At 40.3% G+C, this 17,610-nt stretch overlaps 1 protein-coding gene across 3 annotated transcripts in view; it reads left to right on the top strand.

The window, feature by feature from the left end:
* The window catches only part of raver2 (ribonucleoprotein, PTB-binding 2), a 79,051-nt gene that overhangs the window by 23,207 nt on the left and 38,234 nt on the right, over window positions 1–17,610 (top strand). For all 3 annotated transcript variants that reach the window (XM_054790534.1, XM_054790535.1, XM_054790533.1), the window contains exon 3: window positions 14,764–15,071. In XM_054790534.1, the coding sequence (XP_054646509.1) occupies window positions 14,764–15,071 (308 nt within the window). The remainder of the gene's footprint in view (window positions 1–14,763; window positions 15,072–17,610) is intronic.

A 17,610-nucleotide genomic window follows, 5' to 3' on the forward strand; every position in this document is an offset into this window, starting at 1 on the left:
TTTCATTCACAAATGCATTGTGCACTCATACCAGGATTCAATAAAATTGGAATCAAGTGGGGAACACTAACAGTTAAAGCACCAAAACATTATTTTATGTGTCTCTATCCAAATTCTGCAGAGCTGAGCCCAGACTGTATCCCTGTGAGGAGTAAATATTAGAATGATTTGGAAGTGTACAAATGCTGAGTCAGCGCAGGTTTTAAGGGCTGGTGAAATTTAAGGTTGACTGATTAGGGCCCGTGCCACTCGGGTGTGTGTGTGTGTGTATATGTGTGTACATGTGTGTTTTTTTTGTGTGAGTTTGATGTTTTGTGTTACAGTGAATGTTACCAGTAGAATCTGTCTTCCTATTTAAGTGTTTCCTAGCACAGAAGCTTGGCACTCACTGTTGCTAACTCCCAATCTCTTCTATTACCAAATGGACCCCCGCCCCCACACTCTGTCCCCCTCCCGTACCTACTTCCTTCTATCATCATGTGTCCATCTGCAGCCACTAAATGTACATTAGCATGGACCACACACACATGATCTTTCATCTGTCGCTTTTTATCTTTCTCTCGCCTTTATGCACACACACACACACACACACACACGCTCATACATTGTCCATTATTTTACATCTCATGACACATTCAATGGACTCGGCTCCTGATAAAAAAATTTAAGACCAGTTGGGAAATTACAAGAATTGACATGCTGCACTGTTGGATCTAAAGGACGTTCTAAGCGGAGCTTAAAAATGCAAAAAGAAGAAATGGGAGTGCGATTTAACAACGAAAAAAAATCGGAGTAAGCAATTTATTGGAAAAAGAATTAAAACCGAAATAGGCTACTCATCAGCTGATCAAAAGTTTAAGAACATAGCTAAAAAAAACAACCTTTAAACCTTCCTAAAATAGAAATAAAATGTTCAAAAAAGACTCAGTAATGAATAGCTGCGCCATTCTTGTTTTTTGTTTCGGCATGTTGATGCCAGTGTTTCCAGGAGGCTAGTGGGAATGTTGCTTCAGGTGGTGAAGATTGCTTCACGAAGGGCATCCACTGTCTGGAACTGATGTCAATTTTTGTAACTTCCCTTGCCTCCATCACCAAATGTTCTCAATTGGATTTAGATCAGGGGAACACTCAGGATGGTCCAAAAGAGTGAGGTTATTCCTCTGGAAGAAGTACTTTGCCTGCAGCGTTGGTCTGTTGAAAAAGTCAGTCATTACCACACAGACGAGGACCTTCAGTCATGAGAGATGCCTACTGCAACATCTCCACACAGCCAGCTGTAGTTTGACACCGCTGCATAACCTGAAGCTCCATTGTTCCATTGAAGGGAAACTCTCATCACAAACACTAGCCTGCTTCCCCCTGAACTAAAAATGTCGAAACATCGGCCTAAAACACTGCCGAAAGTTGGCGAAAAAACTTGTACGGAGTGTGAATGGAAGTTAGCTGGGTTAGCTTAGTTTAGCAGACCCAGGCTGGATGAGTGTTTACACCATTGTTGTGTTTTACCACTTTAATGTAAACGAGCGTTTTACAATGCCCGCTGACATCGTGCAGGCTCTGAGTGAAAAAAGACGACAGGCACGTTTATTCTTGCATCCTGCTCGCCTTAACCGTCAACAGACATTCTCAAAACACACAACACACTTCTGGCCAAAAAAAAAGAGTGCTGTTTGCCACATCATGTCTAATTTTGTAAACAAAATAAAGGTGTCATAAAAAAATACCTTACATTAATAATCCGATTGGAATTACAGTTTGTTAAAGATTTTGTAGCAATACAGTACAGTATGTGCAGAGAATTTGGTAAAAAAGAAAACAGGTTTCATAGAGCCCCAATTTGGCTTGAGGATTATCCTGTGTGGTGACAGGGCCGGTGAATTTTTTTTGGGTCTACCACTTGAATTTTTTGTTCCATAACCCTTGGGATATTTTAAGAAGTTTAAAATGACTGTCTTACTGCGTCCAACCTCAGCAGCAGTGGCGCACGGTGAACAATCTGATCGTGTTCAAAGAGAGAAAGCCTTTTTTCCTTTGCCATCAAGAGATAATGACAATGTGAATGCCTGACAGAAAATGACATTTGCCAGGGTTTTGTTTTTTAAAGGCTGTGGTCATAAACTTTTGATCAGCTGATGAACAGCCTATTTCAGTTTAATGGTTGTTTGCAATGAATTGCTTTTTTTTGTCTCACTCCCATTTCTTCTTTTTGCATTTTGAAGCTCTACTTAGAACCTCCTTGAGATCCAACAAGCGCAAAATGCAAATTCTTTTCATTTTTCAGCTGGTCCTCAAATTTTGATCAGGACTGTATTTGTACCCTGGATATCAAGTAACAACTTCAATGCACACCTCAAAAATCTCATTGTCATGATAATTCTGACAGTTCTCTTTCCTTTGCCAAACCTCACTAGCATTATTATTCCTTTTCTTTGTTTGTCACCGTCTACACCAGTAAGACAATAACTGCGTAGTTCTACGACACACTTGATCATAATAACACTATCTGCATTAGAGGCAGCCAACTTAGATACGCATCCATTTTCTATGCTGCTTGTCATCATTAGGTTCCTGGGTGAGCAGTAGCTGACTGAGCTGACTTTAGGCAATTTTGTTGGCATCTCTGCTAGTGTTACTATGTACTGAATATGTGTACTGTATTTATTTTAGTACACATTTGGTCTGGCTGCTATGGAAAACATATATAATATACTGTGTATAATATGAAAAGTTATTACACATACAGTTCCAACCAAAGGTAAGTTTAAGCGTAGCCAAGTCATAGAATTGCTGTATTGCACATGTGTCAATGGAGGGATGAGACACTGCAGGTATTCTCTCCAACAAGTTTCTCCAGACAGTGATTCAGTTGATGAGCTCTTTCCCTCAAATTGAAGGAGGTGTTGATCATTAAATTCACCTGTTTTAGTAACCGGCTGGAAAGAAAACCTGCAGTGCTTCGGCCCTCCATGGCGCGCGCTTGACCCCTGTGCTGTATTGTGATCAATCTACACCAGTTTTTATATTAGTGATTGCTGTGCTGTGCACAACACAAAGAGCAGAGGAAAATTGTAAATTGCAAATTTAGTTTGTTTAATAAAAGGACAAGGTGCACACTTGTTCTTTAGGAAAGGTATCCTTGAATTACTTAAATGAAATAAAATTTGCTTAACCTATGGGGAGTGCTAATATAATGTAGGTGGGGAAACACTGGGTCAATCCAATGAGACACTTTCAGCTGCAGTCCATCATGATCAGTAGAGACAAGTTAAGAGTATATACAGTATATAATCGACATGTAATCAGCATTACAGGTAGTTATTTACATGAAAAATGTTTTAAGGAGAGCCCCAGCCACCACATTGTGAACAATGTTGTCGTGGGTGGGTGAGTGGGCGGCAGGTCGAGTAGATACTGAGTGTTCAGTTTGTGTCTTTGTAGCTCAAGGCTCCTTCATCTCATCGGCCCAGTTATAGTATATAACCACACAAGAGGGTCATGCGCCCTACAGTAAAACATAAATGTTACCACTACTACCGACAATAAGAACAACAACCAACAATTAGAAGCTTTGGAAAGGCACCCACTACGCCAGTGCAACACTCGTGTTGTGGGCTTTTATTTGGCATTCATATTTTTTTTTCTCTGAAAATATTTTTTTTTTCTGCAGAAAACGCATCTCATTCACCAATTCAGTAATAATGTATAAATACGTCATAGCATTAGAAAGCCCACAGTTTTTACATTGTTATGTCATGTCATGTTATGCTTCACTGATATTGTTTTTTCGTCAAGCGTTGAGATTTTGCACTGCTTAACCTTACCCGGGTGATTTTCTGTCTTTTCCCCCTGATTGCGTCACTACTACTATACTACACTAAATATTTATTTTATTTATACTTCTACTTTATAGATTTGACATACTTGAGAGACATGAGATGTTGTGTTTTCTGAATGTGTTTGAAATAGTGTCAGACACATAAAATAAAATCCTGTTTACATATACTGTATGTTGCACTATAACAGTCTCATCGTCTTTGCAACATTGCTAGTTCTGGTTAAAATACAGTATACTGCAAAATATTCATTCACTTTCTATACCACTTGTCCTTATCAGGGTCACGGGTAAACTGGAGCCTATCCCGGCTGAAGGCTGCAAAATATAAACTACGTATATATATTTTTTTGGTTTTGTTAAACCCTATCACCGTATCGAGATATTTTTGTTATCGTGAGCCATTGTATTGCCAATTGTATCATATCGTGCGGTAGAAATTCTTATGGGCAGTAATTTTGCCAGTAGTTTTTTTGATTTTGGTTTCATCCACACTAAACTTTTCCAGCCATGCCTTGATGGACCTTGCTTTCTGCACTGAGGCAGTGATGCCTGTAACATTATTTTATTGAGAAGACTTTTGACCATATGTATGTGTAAGGGAAAATAAAAATCTGAAAGTAGAAGAGATTGATATGTAATTGTTGTGAAGAATGTGAAGGTTTCCAAGGGCTAAAGTGCAGTGATGGCTGTCGGTCCAAGCTGCATGACTGTGAGATGGCTACTGTGCAAACAAGTGGGAACACAATCAAGAGGAGTGAAGGTGATGAAGAGTGTGGGAGGTCTGATGTTTTGGAAGACAAAAGACTGCAAGGATGAGAGGCGGAGAGAAGAGGATACAGCTCATCTGAAGTGTTTACACATGTAGTTACTGCAGCTTAGAAGTTCTCAAAGGAATACTGTAAAGCCAAGTGCTGCCCATCAAGGCTGCAGCTCACAAGTTTTAGTGAGCTATGTGTCAGCAGACTCTCGGCAAGTATTAAACAATAAAGGAGGCACTTAGCATTTATTATAAACGGTTTATTTGTTGAATTGAGAGTTCATTCTTTCAGGGCTGTGGGACCTGATTCAATAGGAAATAAGGTTAGACTGACATTTTCTTGATGCTGCGATTTCTGAACTCCATCGTCAGGACTCCGGCATCCTGCTGTCTACATCTCGTCTCAGCTCTGCATTTAAATTTTAAAAAATTGTCACCTTTAGCTAACGAGGGAATGTGTAAAAGGTCATCATTACAATTTTTTCACAAATATGACCAAGCTGAACAACTCACTATGATTTAGTCTTATTCAAAGTATTAATTTGTCATGCTTCCAACATTTACTACTTAGTAAAAATGACATTTTTGTAGTGCTCTCAGTCATTTTGGGACTCGTCTTCTGAGACGAGGGGCATTTCCCAAGTGACGTCAGCGCAGTCGAACTTCACAAGTAAACAAACACGAGAGAATAGACGAGATAGAAGATGTTTACAGTGATTACAGCAAAGATTGATTGATTGATGTGTCATGATGTGACGAAGAAACATCTGGAGATGAAATGGAGAACTTGCACAACATGAGATTAAACCGTATTTATTAGAACCACCGACGATAGGACTATATGTCTGATGCTGATGTGTTCGATGACAGAAACATGGAGATGAAGATTTATCGGCCTCAAACACAAAATGGTAAGTGTAAATTACCTTGGAGTTTATCCTTCAGTCATTGTTTTAAATCGGCTTCTTAATGAGAGTAAAGGGTTTTTTTAGCCTATTTTATTGTGCTTGTTCATCGGCACCTTGCGCTGCCCCCCACCGTCAACATATTGCTGTGAAAGTTCTATAACGTGTACAATGCTTTGAATGCTTGTCGCTATGGTGGCATAGTGTTTACAATACTATATGATAATATATTTCTAAATAAGACATCACTTACTGTGTTCTGTGGCAACTTTCTCCTTCTTTAGTCCTGTTGCTAGCTTCCTAGCATCTAAAATGCGTTTATACCATACTTGCAAAGGTGTTTCTTCATAGCAGTCTTCAGTGAAATGAACGCTAGGCGGTGCGTCATATCACATACAAAGTAATTACCATTTGCTTCGTTCTTCAGACATCCACAGCTCTGCTGGGGCCCGGAAAAGGAAAAAAAAAACAGAATCACTTGGACACAGCCAGCGGCAACATAATGTTTTGGCATGACTACTATTTAGATGAAAAATATACCGAACAAAATTGACGTGCTAACTCCAGTGTTGTTTACTAGCGGAAGATGAGAGCCGTCCTTGTGGCCATCCCTATGCCGACGTCACTTGGGAAACGCCAAATATTCTGACCGAGATCATAAGAAATTCCTGCCACGTAGTTTAAATGTAATTTTTACGAATTTAACGTTCGCTTTCAAAAAAACGGAACAACGTAGAACATAATTACAAACAATATAGAACATATTTAAAGAAACATATCTCATAAGGGAACTGGTTGGTAGTTAGTGAATTGATATGTCTCTCCATCCATCCATCCATCCATTTTCTATACCGCTTCTTCCTCATTAGGGTCGCGGAGGCATACTGAAGCCTATCCCAGCTGACTTCGGGCGAGATATGTCTCTCCTTTTTTGAAAATTGGTACTACTTTAGCTGTTTTCATTTGTTTGGCAATATACCAGTCTAAAATGATAAATTACTGATGTACATCAGTGGTTCGGCAAGCTCATTAATGACCCTCTTTATTGTTTCCATTTCAAGTCCATTACAGTCAGTTGATGTTTTTGCTTTACATTTATTAACAATATAAATGATTTCTTTTTTTATCACATCAGTGAGGAACATGGGGTTCCCGTCTATAATTTAATTCCTTTCCTCCAGTGACAAGAAATGTCAGGGGCGGATCTAGCTTTTTTGAAAAGGGGGGGTGTGGCCGAGTTTGTAGGCCGAGGCGCTGGAAATGGAGGGGTGGGTCTGGGGGCCCTCCTCCAGAAAAAATTTTAAAATTCGACCTCATTTCCTGCAATCTGGTGATATATGAGGCCAATTTTATGTCCTTAATTTCAAGAGTTTGTTGTTATTTTTATCCTTGGAATATATCGTTTAAGCCAAAACATTCTATTTATAAAATCACCGGTACTAGGAGAAAACCATTTTAGCTCAATTTCCTGAAATATTTTCCAATTTGAAGCAGCTGTAAATTCCGAGGATTTGAGTAGAATTTTATGTCACTGGGGATCGCTTTTCTGGTTAATTTTCATTGAGAATAGACAACAGTTTTCTTTACAGTCATGATGCCAGAACCTTTATTTTGCACCTCCACCTGAATAGCCATGTACAGCACACGTTCAATGTCCAATGTAAATTATCAGCCTGACAGTGGGTTCAGGAGTAGCATGCGTCTCGGTTGCATTCTGGCATATGCGTCCACCACGCGGCCATAATTCAGATGCATGTAAATCAACGTGTCCCGGTTTAGACATACATGTACCTTCACTGGGACTGGGTGACTGGAATCCAGGATGGTTTATCATTTTATTAGCTTTTATTGTGGCCAAATAAATCGTGGGTGCCTCAAAAGGGGGGGGGGGGGGGGTGTACCCCCCCCCACACCGCCTTCTAAATCCGCGCCTGAATCTGGGATCCTTTCTTCCAGTTTTGGTCCAATATGTACAAAGTAGTTGTTGAACCTTTCAGCTATCCTCATTTTTGCCATTTCCATCTTTGAAATATGGAGCGTAATCTGCTTTCTGAGTACCATTGATGATAATACTGTTTGTTGCTCTAATGTTGTTTTTATTCTTGTCTAGTGATTGACTATAATATTTTTTCTTACACTCTCTCAATATGTTTGTTAACTTGTTTTTATACGTCTTGTAAATTTTTTCTGCTTCATTAGTTTTTTGTATAATAAATCTCCTATATAATGTGTTTTTCTTCTTACAGGCATTTTGCAGTCCCTTTGTCATCTATGGCTGATTTCTCGTCTTTTGCTTATTAGACATTTCTCTCAATGGACAATGATTATTGTAGAACTTCATGTAAATATTTAGAAAGTTTTCACATGCTTCATCCACATGGTTTTGACTACACACACACTCCCATCTTTGTTCTTCCTGATCTTTCTTAATTCCGATCTTTGTTCTTCCAGATCTTTCTTAAAAGTGTTGATACTTTTCTCTGTGAGTAGTCTTTGGTGAGTCCTGTTGTCTTCCATCTTTCTCTTTTTATTGTGTTCATTGTAAATTGTAAACACTGGAAAATGGTCACTGATATCATTAATTAGCAGACCACAAGTCGTGTTATTATCAAAATCATTAGTGAATATCTTATCAATTAGTGTGGCACAGTGGTCTGTTATTCCCCTTGGTCTGGTGGTTTTAGTATATAGACTCAAACTGTACATTTTATCGATGAATTCATTTATACTTTGCTTAGTTGGATTCAGAAGATACTGTAAATATTGAAGTCTCGGCATAGATAATTTTTTTGGCTGACGTCTGTCAAGGTTGCTTCGATCCAGTCCTCGAACATTTCAGTGCTTGACTTTGAAGTTCTATATAAACAACTTAGTAATACATTTTTGCTTTTGTCTTTACATATTTCAGTTGTTATGCATTCTAAAGTGTTAGTATTTGCAAATGACATGTTCTTTATCACTTTGTAGTTCGAATGTTTGTCCACGTACACAGGCACTCCGCTTCCACTTTTGTTATACCTGTTGATGCAAGTCATTTCATATCCTTCCAGCTCAAAACCCATGCCCTTGTCAGCATTCATACAAGATTCTGAGATTGTAATTACTTTGAAGGGTTCCTTGAATTGACTCAAATATTGCCTAATGTTATAATTTGCGTACATGCTTCTGCTGTTGATGTGGACAATTGACAACTAATTGTCAATATTAAACAACAGCAGTCATTTCTGTTATGAGAAAAAAAAGTTTGTGTCCAGATCTATATCTTTTTTCAATTCCAGTTGTTTGTGGTCTTGAAAGCAAAAGGTTTCCAATTCTAGATTTTCTTGTTCTGCAAACTTTTGTGTTTTATTGTGAGTGTCATTAAATGCAGCTAAACACGTTCCTAAATCCAGTGCTTGTTGTTGATTAGTCCCTTGTGACGTGCTGATGATATTGTCAAATGATAATGATAATGAATGGAATCCTTCCCTCTCCATCGTTCTTGTTTGTGAGTTGTGTCCCTTTTCCTTTCCCTTGGTGCTTAGTATTTTTGTCTTTGACAACAAGCCCCCTGGCCTCTGGTCCTCTATTTAGCTTGATGTAGATTTTGCAGCTGGCACTTAAAGTGCCTTAGATCTTTTTCCCTGCTTCCTCAAGTCACGTGCTTTCTTGGCTTTGTCAGCGTTGCATTTTGTCAGATATTCATTCATGTAGACGTTTGTTCCTTTCAACTTCTTATGTAAGACCGGTGCTCAAGGCAGCATTATTATCCTGTAATGCCTTGATTTCATTGTGCTGTTCTCTATTTTCCTCCCTCGGGTGTTTAACCTCCTCTTGAAACTCAGAGAAACTCTCCTTGTGGCTGTCGTTCTGATGTTTTTGATATCCAGTCTGTTTTTGCAGGCTTTTCAGATCATGCCATGCTTGTGCCGTTTTATGTGCAGTATGTGCCAAGATTTCCTGCTGTTGCGCTTTCATTTGCGCAATCAATAGATTCTTCAAGGTGTTAAATATTGCGACGGCATAAATGGTGCCCCTTCTTCCTGCTTCTTGGGTAGCCCCATAGCTGTTAGCAGCTCTGTTGGTGGTAGCGTTCTTTCCAGGGGTGGCCTTTCCGGGGTGTCTGGACCTGGTCTCCGTGCTTGAATGAAATTATTTTTTTCTCGGCATTGTTGCCAAGCAACCGGTTAGCTTGCCTTGCTAACAGTTGTCTCACCCGTCTGAGTGGAAGTCAGAGATGTCAGCACACTATTCTACTTTTGTGATCACGAAGTGTGGTCAGGAAGACGCCGAAATAGTTCCAAACTCCAGTAGGAAAAGCGGAGCTCTTGCCATGAACGTCCTTTTCAGTCAACAGGAAGTGACGTGAAAGTACAAATTTCAAGCAGGAATTAACAGACACGAACACGGATATTTTCAAAAATGCATATTTCCCCCACACCGATGTAAAAAAAACGAAGTTATCCACATGATGACTTGGGAACCGGGATATAAGGTATCTAGGCAGCTAATGTACTTACTTATCTATTTGTCTGTGCTCATGTGACATTTTCTCAAAATCTGACCATACTGAAAACAATTTTTTAAAGATGATTGGGGCATGTCCTGTCATGTTCGCAACATCAAACAAACGTGTGTGTGCAATGATGATGCATTGCCAATTATGTTGTTTAAGACGGTTTTAAGTAGGTTTTGTAATACTTTCAATATGTAGAAATCTCATTTTCAAGTGTTAAAAATGTCAGGATAAATAATAAGAAAGATGGGGGGGTGTTGTTCGGTCCGGCTACCTAAAGTCAGCTTTGAGGTTGCTTATACATCTTAATTTGCTGCTGCTTCTACTCCTTCGGGTACGTACAGTGTACTTATTCGTATAATTTGACTTTCTCCTCTTAACATTTTGTTGTTTTTCCTGAAAATATTTTTTTTCCAAATTGTAAAATTGTAAATAAATACATTTTGAGGTTCCACTGTGGCAAAATTTGGAAATTTGGAAAGACATCACCAGCAACAACCTCAAGCTTCCGCTTACTGTTAAAATAGGCAGTTGAAAATCATGTTTCCAAAATATAATTTACTGTTTTTTAAGATAAAGAAACTTTTACTGCAGCCACTTCTTAGTACCATACCATATTTCTCAGCCAAGAAAACACTTTTTTCCCTATCACCGAAATACGTTAAGAGATTTCAAGATTTTAATTAGCCTCTATAAGGGGAAGTGTGGATTCAGGAAATTCCACCATTTACCATGACTAGTTTTCCTTTCCTGTGCCCTGACGTACTCAGAAACATAATAGACCCATAATTAACATGCCATCGCTCTTATGGACTATTTTTTTTCTTCTCAAGTTCTGTGTATGTTTCACTTGCTGCCCACTCACTAATTGTAATCCCATGATTCACAAGGTTATTTTAAAGATATTTTGTAGTCTGACATCCCCCTTTCGCTGCTGGTGAAAGTATTGTGCAAGATTTTACACCAGCCCACGCTTCTCATGCTAAATTTCCATTACTGCCGAATGAGAGAGCGAAAACTTCAGCCATAGTATCTCCATCTCCTCATAATGCCCAGCGTGAGCTGGTACACTCTGTTAAAAGCAGATTAGACTTTGATTGTAAGAGTTAAATTTTCTCGTAAGTGTTAAATGAGGCTTGGGGTAAATTGATTTGGTTGAAGGTGGAATCAGAAAGTGGACAGAGGTGCTTAGAAATAGAGTGAGAGGAAATAGGGACAATGAGAGAGACAGACAGTAGATTGAAAAAAAAATGCTGTAGTCAGAATGGAGTACAGTGGGGTGTTGAAAAAATACAATAGAAAAGCAATCAATAGGTACAGCTGCAGTAGTGGGGTATTTAAAGACATGAAAATAAATGATGTTTTCTTTGTGTAAGCCTTACTCTTGAATTAAAACTACCATACAGTAATGGCAGCAATGGCTCCCTGTTGAACTTATTAAAGGTTTTATTTATACTATAGCTTTTTAGTGGCTATATGGTCAGGTAACAGTAATATCTCCCTATCACTAAATAGTCGTTCCTCGCCACATTGTGGTTTGAATTTTGCGGCTCCACTCTATCACAGTTTTTCAAACATATATAAATTAGGACTGTCAAATGATTACAATTTTTTAAATTAATCAGATTAATCAGAGTTTTCAAATTAATTAATCATGATTAATCACCATTTGCAACTAGGTCTAAAGTATGCCTATTTTTACTGTATTTTATTGAAAGAAAGATAAAAGATTATAAAATAGGATTATAGAGGATTATAAAATATTTGTATTAACTGAAAATTTTAATCAAGCTAAGAGATAACACACATGTCTGAAAATCTATTTACCTAACACTAGTTTGTGGTCTAGTGGTTAGCACGTTGGCCAACACAGTAACAGCTTGGAGATCGGGAAGACCTTGGAGATTGATTCTCCCCTGGGCATTTCTGTGTGGAGTTTGCATGTTCTCCCCGTGTGCGCGTGGGTTTTCTCCGGGTACTCCGGCTTCCTCCCACATTTTAAAAACATGCAGGTGAGGTTAATTGGCGACTCTAAATTGTCCATAGGTATGAATGTGAGTGTGAATGGTTGTTTGTCTATATGTGCCCTGCGATTGGCTGGCGAGGGTGTACCCCGCCTGTCGCCCGAAGTCAGCTGGGATAGGCTCCAGCATGCCCCCGCGACCCTAATGAGGAAGAAACGGTATAGAAAATGGATGGATGGATAGTTTGTTTAATAGTAGCAGAATATTTGAATCATTCTTTAACTATGTTATTATGAGCAATGACGGGTTGCATTCAAAGACACCACGTAACTGAAGTTGAATTCACATGTTTTGAGTTTATTTTCTGGGATTTCCAAGCATACTTAAATGCAGCAAATTGTACTTCCGCATTAAGAGTGGCAAAGTGAGTGATAAAAATATCCACTTATTGTTTTTCCTTTGTCTTTCTGTTTATTTAGACCACACATATATGCATAAAGCTGTTTTTGTGATGTTCGGAGTGTAAATGAATGCATCTCGCGGTAGTCGAGTGACAATGAGGAAGTGTCGTTCCGGACTAGAAACGTGTTTGTGTGGAGTTGGAGAAACATATATGGTGTTGGAATTCCAGTGCTGTTGATGTGTTCAGGTCAGAATAAAGTTATAATAGAGCGGCAAACTCTGCGGGGAGCTAAACTTTGCTGCCGTCTGTCGTCATAACAGAGAGGCATGGTTTGCCATGATACGTATGCATTAATTACGCTAATAAAATGTACATAATAAACTAAATAAATGAGTTACTGCCGTTAACACTCTATTTTTGACAGCTCTAATACAAATTAATAAATCATGCTGTTTAGTGGTTGAATACGGCATACTATTAGTCAAAACATATGCATATTTAAGCAAATTGTATGTATATTTGCCTAAATTAAGCATTTTCAAGCATAAAAATGGCTAAACAAATATAACAAAATGTAAGGCATTAAGAAGAAGAATTGTAGATGTAATATTCTACATTGGTCACTATGTGTCAGTAATTGTTTGGTGAGACAAGCACGAGACTTAACCCCTGAAACAAAAGGCTTTTTTTGCAGGTTTAAATGATCTCACAACAATAACATAATAAAAATAATCTTAATAATAACACGGGCTACTGTTGCGGCCGCAGTCCAGTATTATTGGTTAGCTTCAGTATAACGTTCAAAAGAATAAATTCATAGACTTATTACATTCAAGAAGTGTTGGTCTCGCTTAAAAATGCACATTTAGTTGTAGTCAATGTAAAAAAATATGATATGGCTCTCACGGAAATACATTTTAATATATGTTGCTTTCATTGCTCGCTTTGCCAAAAAGGTTCCAGACCCCTGATATTGAGTAATATGAGTGCAAATGTGACTATAAGGGTGGTATTTCTTGTCTAGAGGGCTCTAATAATGTTTCAAAAATGTATTTAGAAAGTCATAAACATGTTGGGCTCTAATTATTACAGAAATGTTAACACAAAGGTGTCTTCACACTTGATAACTTTGTGCACCAAATATGCTATCAAAACGCACTGGACTGAAAAAAGTCTTTTTGAGTAAATGGTTGATTCCCTATTCTTAGCATTCACACAGCTATCTAAAACAAATACCGTAAATTCAGGACTATTGAGCACACCTGAATATTAAAATAAAGTCGCACCCATCTAATTTAAAGAGGCAAGAAAAATGTACATACAGTAAACTGTATAGGCCACACTTGTCTGTCAGCTCCACATTGTAACATGGGATAATTACACTAAACCAGAGGTCACCAACGTGGTGCCCGCGGGCACCAGGTAGCCCCCCACGACCACATGAGGTGCCCGCAAGCCTGCTTTTCATTCAGGTTTTCAGTTAATAATGTAAGAACACTAGAAAGAAAAGTATTCTGAAACATAAAATGTGAGTTGTGGATACCAGCATTTTGTAATTGTTTTGGTAAAACAAGCATATTTGATCTGTTTGGGTCCAAATAAGGTATGAAAATCATTTCTACAAAAATTAGTAGCTCGTGGCCATTTTAATTTTCTAAAAGTAGCTCTCGCAAGAAAAAACGTTGGTGACCCCTGCTATAAACCTTGCAATCTTACCTATACTCGGTGTTCCCAGCGTCACTCTTTATCTCTGATGAGTGAGACGTGAGACGCATTTTTCAACAGCTGCCGCATTCCAAGCAGTCCAAGAAGAAGCCATTAGCCTCCACTTCACTAATCCAATTTACTACTTCGTGAAGCTGCACTATAAGCATCTTGGGAACTGTAGTTCTTTTAGCCATAAATTATCCGCATCATTGTTTAAGTCGCAGGGTTCAAAGCGTGTGAAAAAAGTAGTGGCTTATAGTCCGGAATTTACGGTAAGTGTGATTGTTTCTCTGATGTCATTTTAAAATTTGGTTAGTGTATATGTGTGTCACAGTGTATTCCCCCTACATTGTGGCTTCCTTTTGGCTTTTTCGCTAATGTGTTGTCTTTCTCTCTGTGTAACTGTCTGTCTGTCCTTATGACTGTCTGTGGTTTTGGTTGCACGTTGTATAACTTCTTTTCATATCCCACATTTGATCTGTCATTTATTTTATTTTCATGTGCATGTTCTTTGACTGTGGATTTCCCACACACTTCAAACTTCCTACAAATGTCTGCTGTGAATGTATGTTTGTTCATCTCAAATTTGTTGCTCCCACACGCTGTCTGTTTTTGTCTGTTTGTACTTTTCTTTGTGTTGGTTCTTGTCGTCTGTCTTTTTCCTTTGTGGCTGTCTCCATAATGTCCCCTCCTCCAGCCTTTGTGACTTTGCTGAACGGGGACCAGGCTCAGGATGCCATCCGCTCCCTCCACCACAGCACTGTCCGGGGACGCCTGATCAGTGTCACCCTGCAGCCTACAGACTCCCTGCTCTGCCTCACCAACCTGCCCCACACCTTCACTTCCCAGCAGTTTGAGGAGCTGGTACGTTCCTATGGAAACATCGAGCGCTCCTTTCTGGTGTATAGCGACCTGACTGGCCACTCCAAAGGCTATGGATTTGTTGAGTACATGAAGAAAGACTCTGCTTCCCGGGCCCGTTCTGAGTTGCTGGGACGACCACTGGTATGTTGGTGCAGTTGTAAGATTTTTTTTTTTTAAATGATAATTGCTTCCTTGCAATGTTATTATGAGACTTGACCAAGAGATCATATGTCATGTGAAAAATTTACTCTGAGCGTTTACTCTTTGTTATTATTAATAGCCAAAATAGGAAAGCTTTTATTCATGTTTGAAGAGATGATGTCTCAGCACTGAAATAACCATCTACATTCGTACTGAAAACAGGTCCACTACTACCGTTTAAAATGCCCATCCATCCATTTTCTCCCACTTATCCTGTTCAGGGTCGCTTGAGCTTCTCAGCCAACTGTAGACCCAAAGGCAGACTACGCCAGTCATTACCGGTCATTCACAGGGAACATTTGAAGAGCTTATTTCGAAAAGGTGCTAAATCTATTTTTACCGAAATAGCTGCTCACTGCCTGTATATTCAAATAGCAAAAATTATTTTTGTAAGTCTACAAAATATTGGTCAAATCAGGTTGTTTGTTTTCAAAAGGTGCCAAATCCATCCATCCATCCATTTTCTATGCCGCTTCTCCTCATTAGGGTTGCGGGGGTATGCTGGAGCCTATCCCAGCTGACTTCGGGCGACATGCGTGGTACACCCTGGACTGGTTGAGGCGCCAAATCCAATTTGTTAAATTCCAAAAGGTGCTAAATCTACTGAGTGATGTGGCCTTTGACCTCTATTGGTTTTTAGCTTTCTACTTTCTTCTTTTTTTAAAATACAGTCATCGCTTGTTAAACACGGCAAATTGGTTCCAGACCCGACCGCGATAAATTAATTTCCGCGAAGTAAGATTCAGTATTAATAAATGGAATATTTTTGTAGTTAGAGCATAGAAAACCTGTTTATGACCTTCTAAATGTCACACTATTACAGTGAGTGGTGTTACCTCAGGATGCGGAGACATGGCAGCGAGTGCAGTAAATGGAGTCTTTTATTAAAGGAAAAAACGGGTGGCTTCCAAGAAGCGAACGCAATAAAAGGCGGAATGTAACACTCAGGTAGTGAAAACAAACCATCAAACAAGCTTGGAGACTTGAAAAGACAATGATTCGGAAAGTAGCAAGAGGACATAGCTGAACTAAGTAACAAGCTAATTGCCACACAAACTCAGGTGTACTGAAAGTACTCTGAGCAGAAAGTCAAGGTTGTGCTGACGGAGTTAAACAGGAAATTGAAAGACAAACCAAGATTCCGAAACAGGAAATCATAGTGGAAACAAGGAATACCAGGTCCAAAGTCCAACCAGTCACACCAGGAACCAGGTACGGATTGCAGACGTTCACAGATCAAAGGCACCACGGGTGGGTGGAGGGAGGACTAGTGGTGGGTCGCTGGATGCACCCCTGCGATGAAACAGAGGGACATCTGAGTTGTCAAAACCGCCCCGGGAGACAGCCGGGACGGCAAGTTCATTGGCGTCGTCTGGACCCCTCCGAGAGATGGCTGGGACAGAATGCCCAACGGCCTCCAAGTGCCTGACTGAGGAAGGGCCGAAGCTGGGCGGCCGCAGGTCATACGCCACTAATGCACGAGAGCGCTTTAGGCGACCATGAAGCCGGAACAGGAATGGCTGGGGCCACACCACCGGAGCTGGAAATAGCTGTGCGTCTCCCACCGCACAGCTGCCAGTAGTAGCCCTGCCTTCCGAGGACGGATTCCAGTCCATTGTGACTGACAGAAGAAGCAAAGTCTGGTGGGCACCAAAATGAGCAGGCTCTGGATGACCCCTTGATACAGGAGCCAGGGATGGGTGGAGGGAGGCTTGCAGGAGGGTCAAAGGTCCATCCCGCTCTGACCACCCAGGCGGAAGCAGCAGTGACATGGCCCCAAGTCGCAGTGGAGTCGGGATGGGGGCGTCTGGGCTTGGGCTGGCATGTAGGGTGCATAGTTGGTGACTTGACCCTTGCCTTGGCCTGGCGTGGAACAGGAACAGGAAGTGACCTGACCCCAGCCTGACGTGGATTGGGAGTAGGAGGTGACTTGACCTTGACCTGATGTGCAGCTGGAGCAGGAGGGGACTTGGCCTTGGCCTGGCGTGAAGCTGGGCCAGAGGCAAGAGCAGCCGGCGACTTGGCCTTGGACTGGTGTGGAGCAGGGGCAGGAGCAGGAGGCCTTGACCTGGCTTGGCGCTTGAGCCAGAGGTGAACCAACCTCAGCCCGGCTTGGAATTTGAGTGGGAGCCAGAGGTGACTTGACCTTGGATTGGCATAGAGCAGGAGCCAGAGGTGATCTAACCTTGGTCTGACGTGGAGCAGGTACGGAGGGCAATTGGATCTCCTTGGGCTGGAGTAGAGCCCAGGCTGGAGAAGGATTGACGCCCAGAATCTTTCCTTAGCCACAAGAATAGGAATGCCACCGGCCTGCTGCTGCAGAGTAGCTGAAGGCCTGGTTCTTAGGAGGCGCTCCTGGTTCTATGCAGAAACTCCAAAGAACAAAAGAGTTCACAGATTTCATCTCTGCGAGGTAACTATTTGGCCGAATCATTCTGTCATGATTCACTATTACAGTGAGTGGTGTTACCTCAGGATG

This window comes from Dunckerocampus dactyliophorus, chromosome 10 (genome assembly GCF_027744805.1).
Source record: "Dunckerocampus dactyliophorus isolate RoL2022-P2 chromosome 10, RoL_Ddac_1.1, whole genome shotgun sequence".
Lineage (NCBI taxonomy): Eukaryota > Metazoa > Chordata > Actinopteri > Syngnathiformes > Syngnathidae > Dunckerocampus > Dunckerocampus dactyliophorus.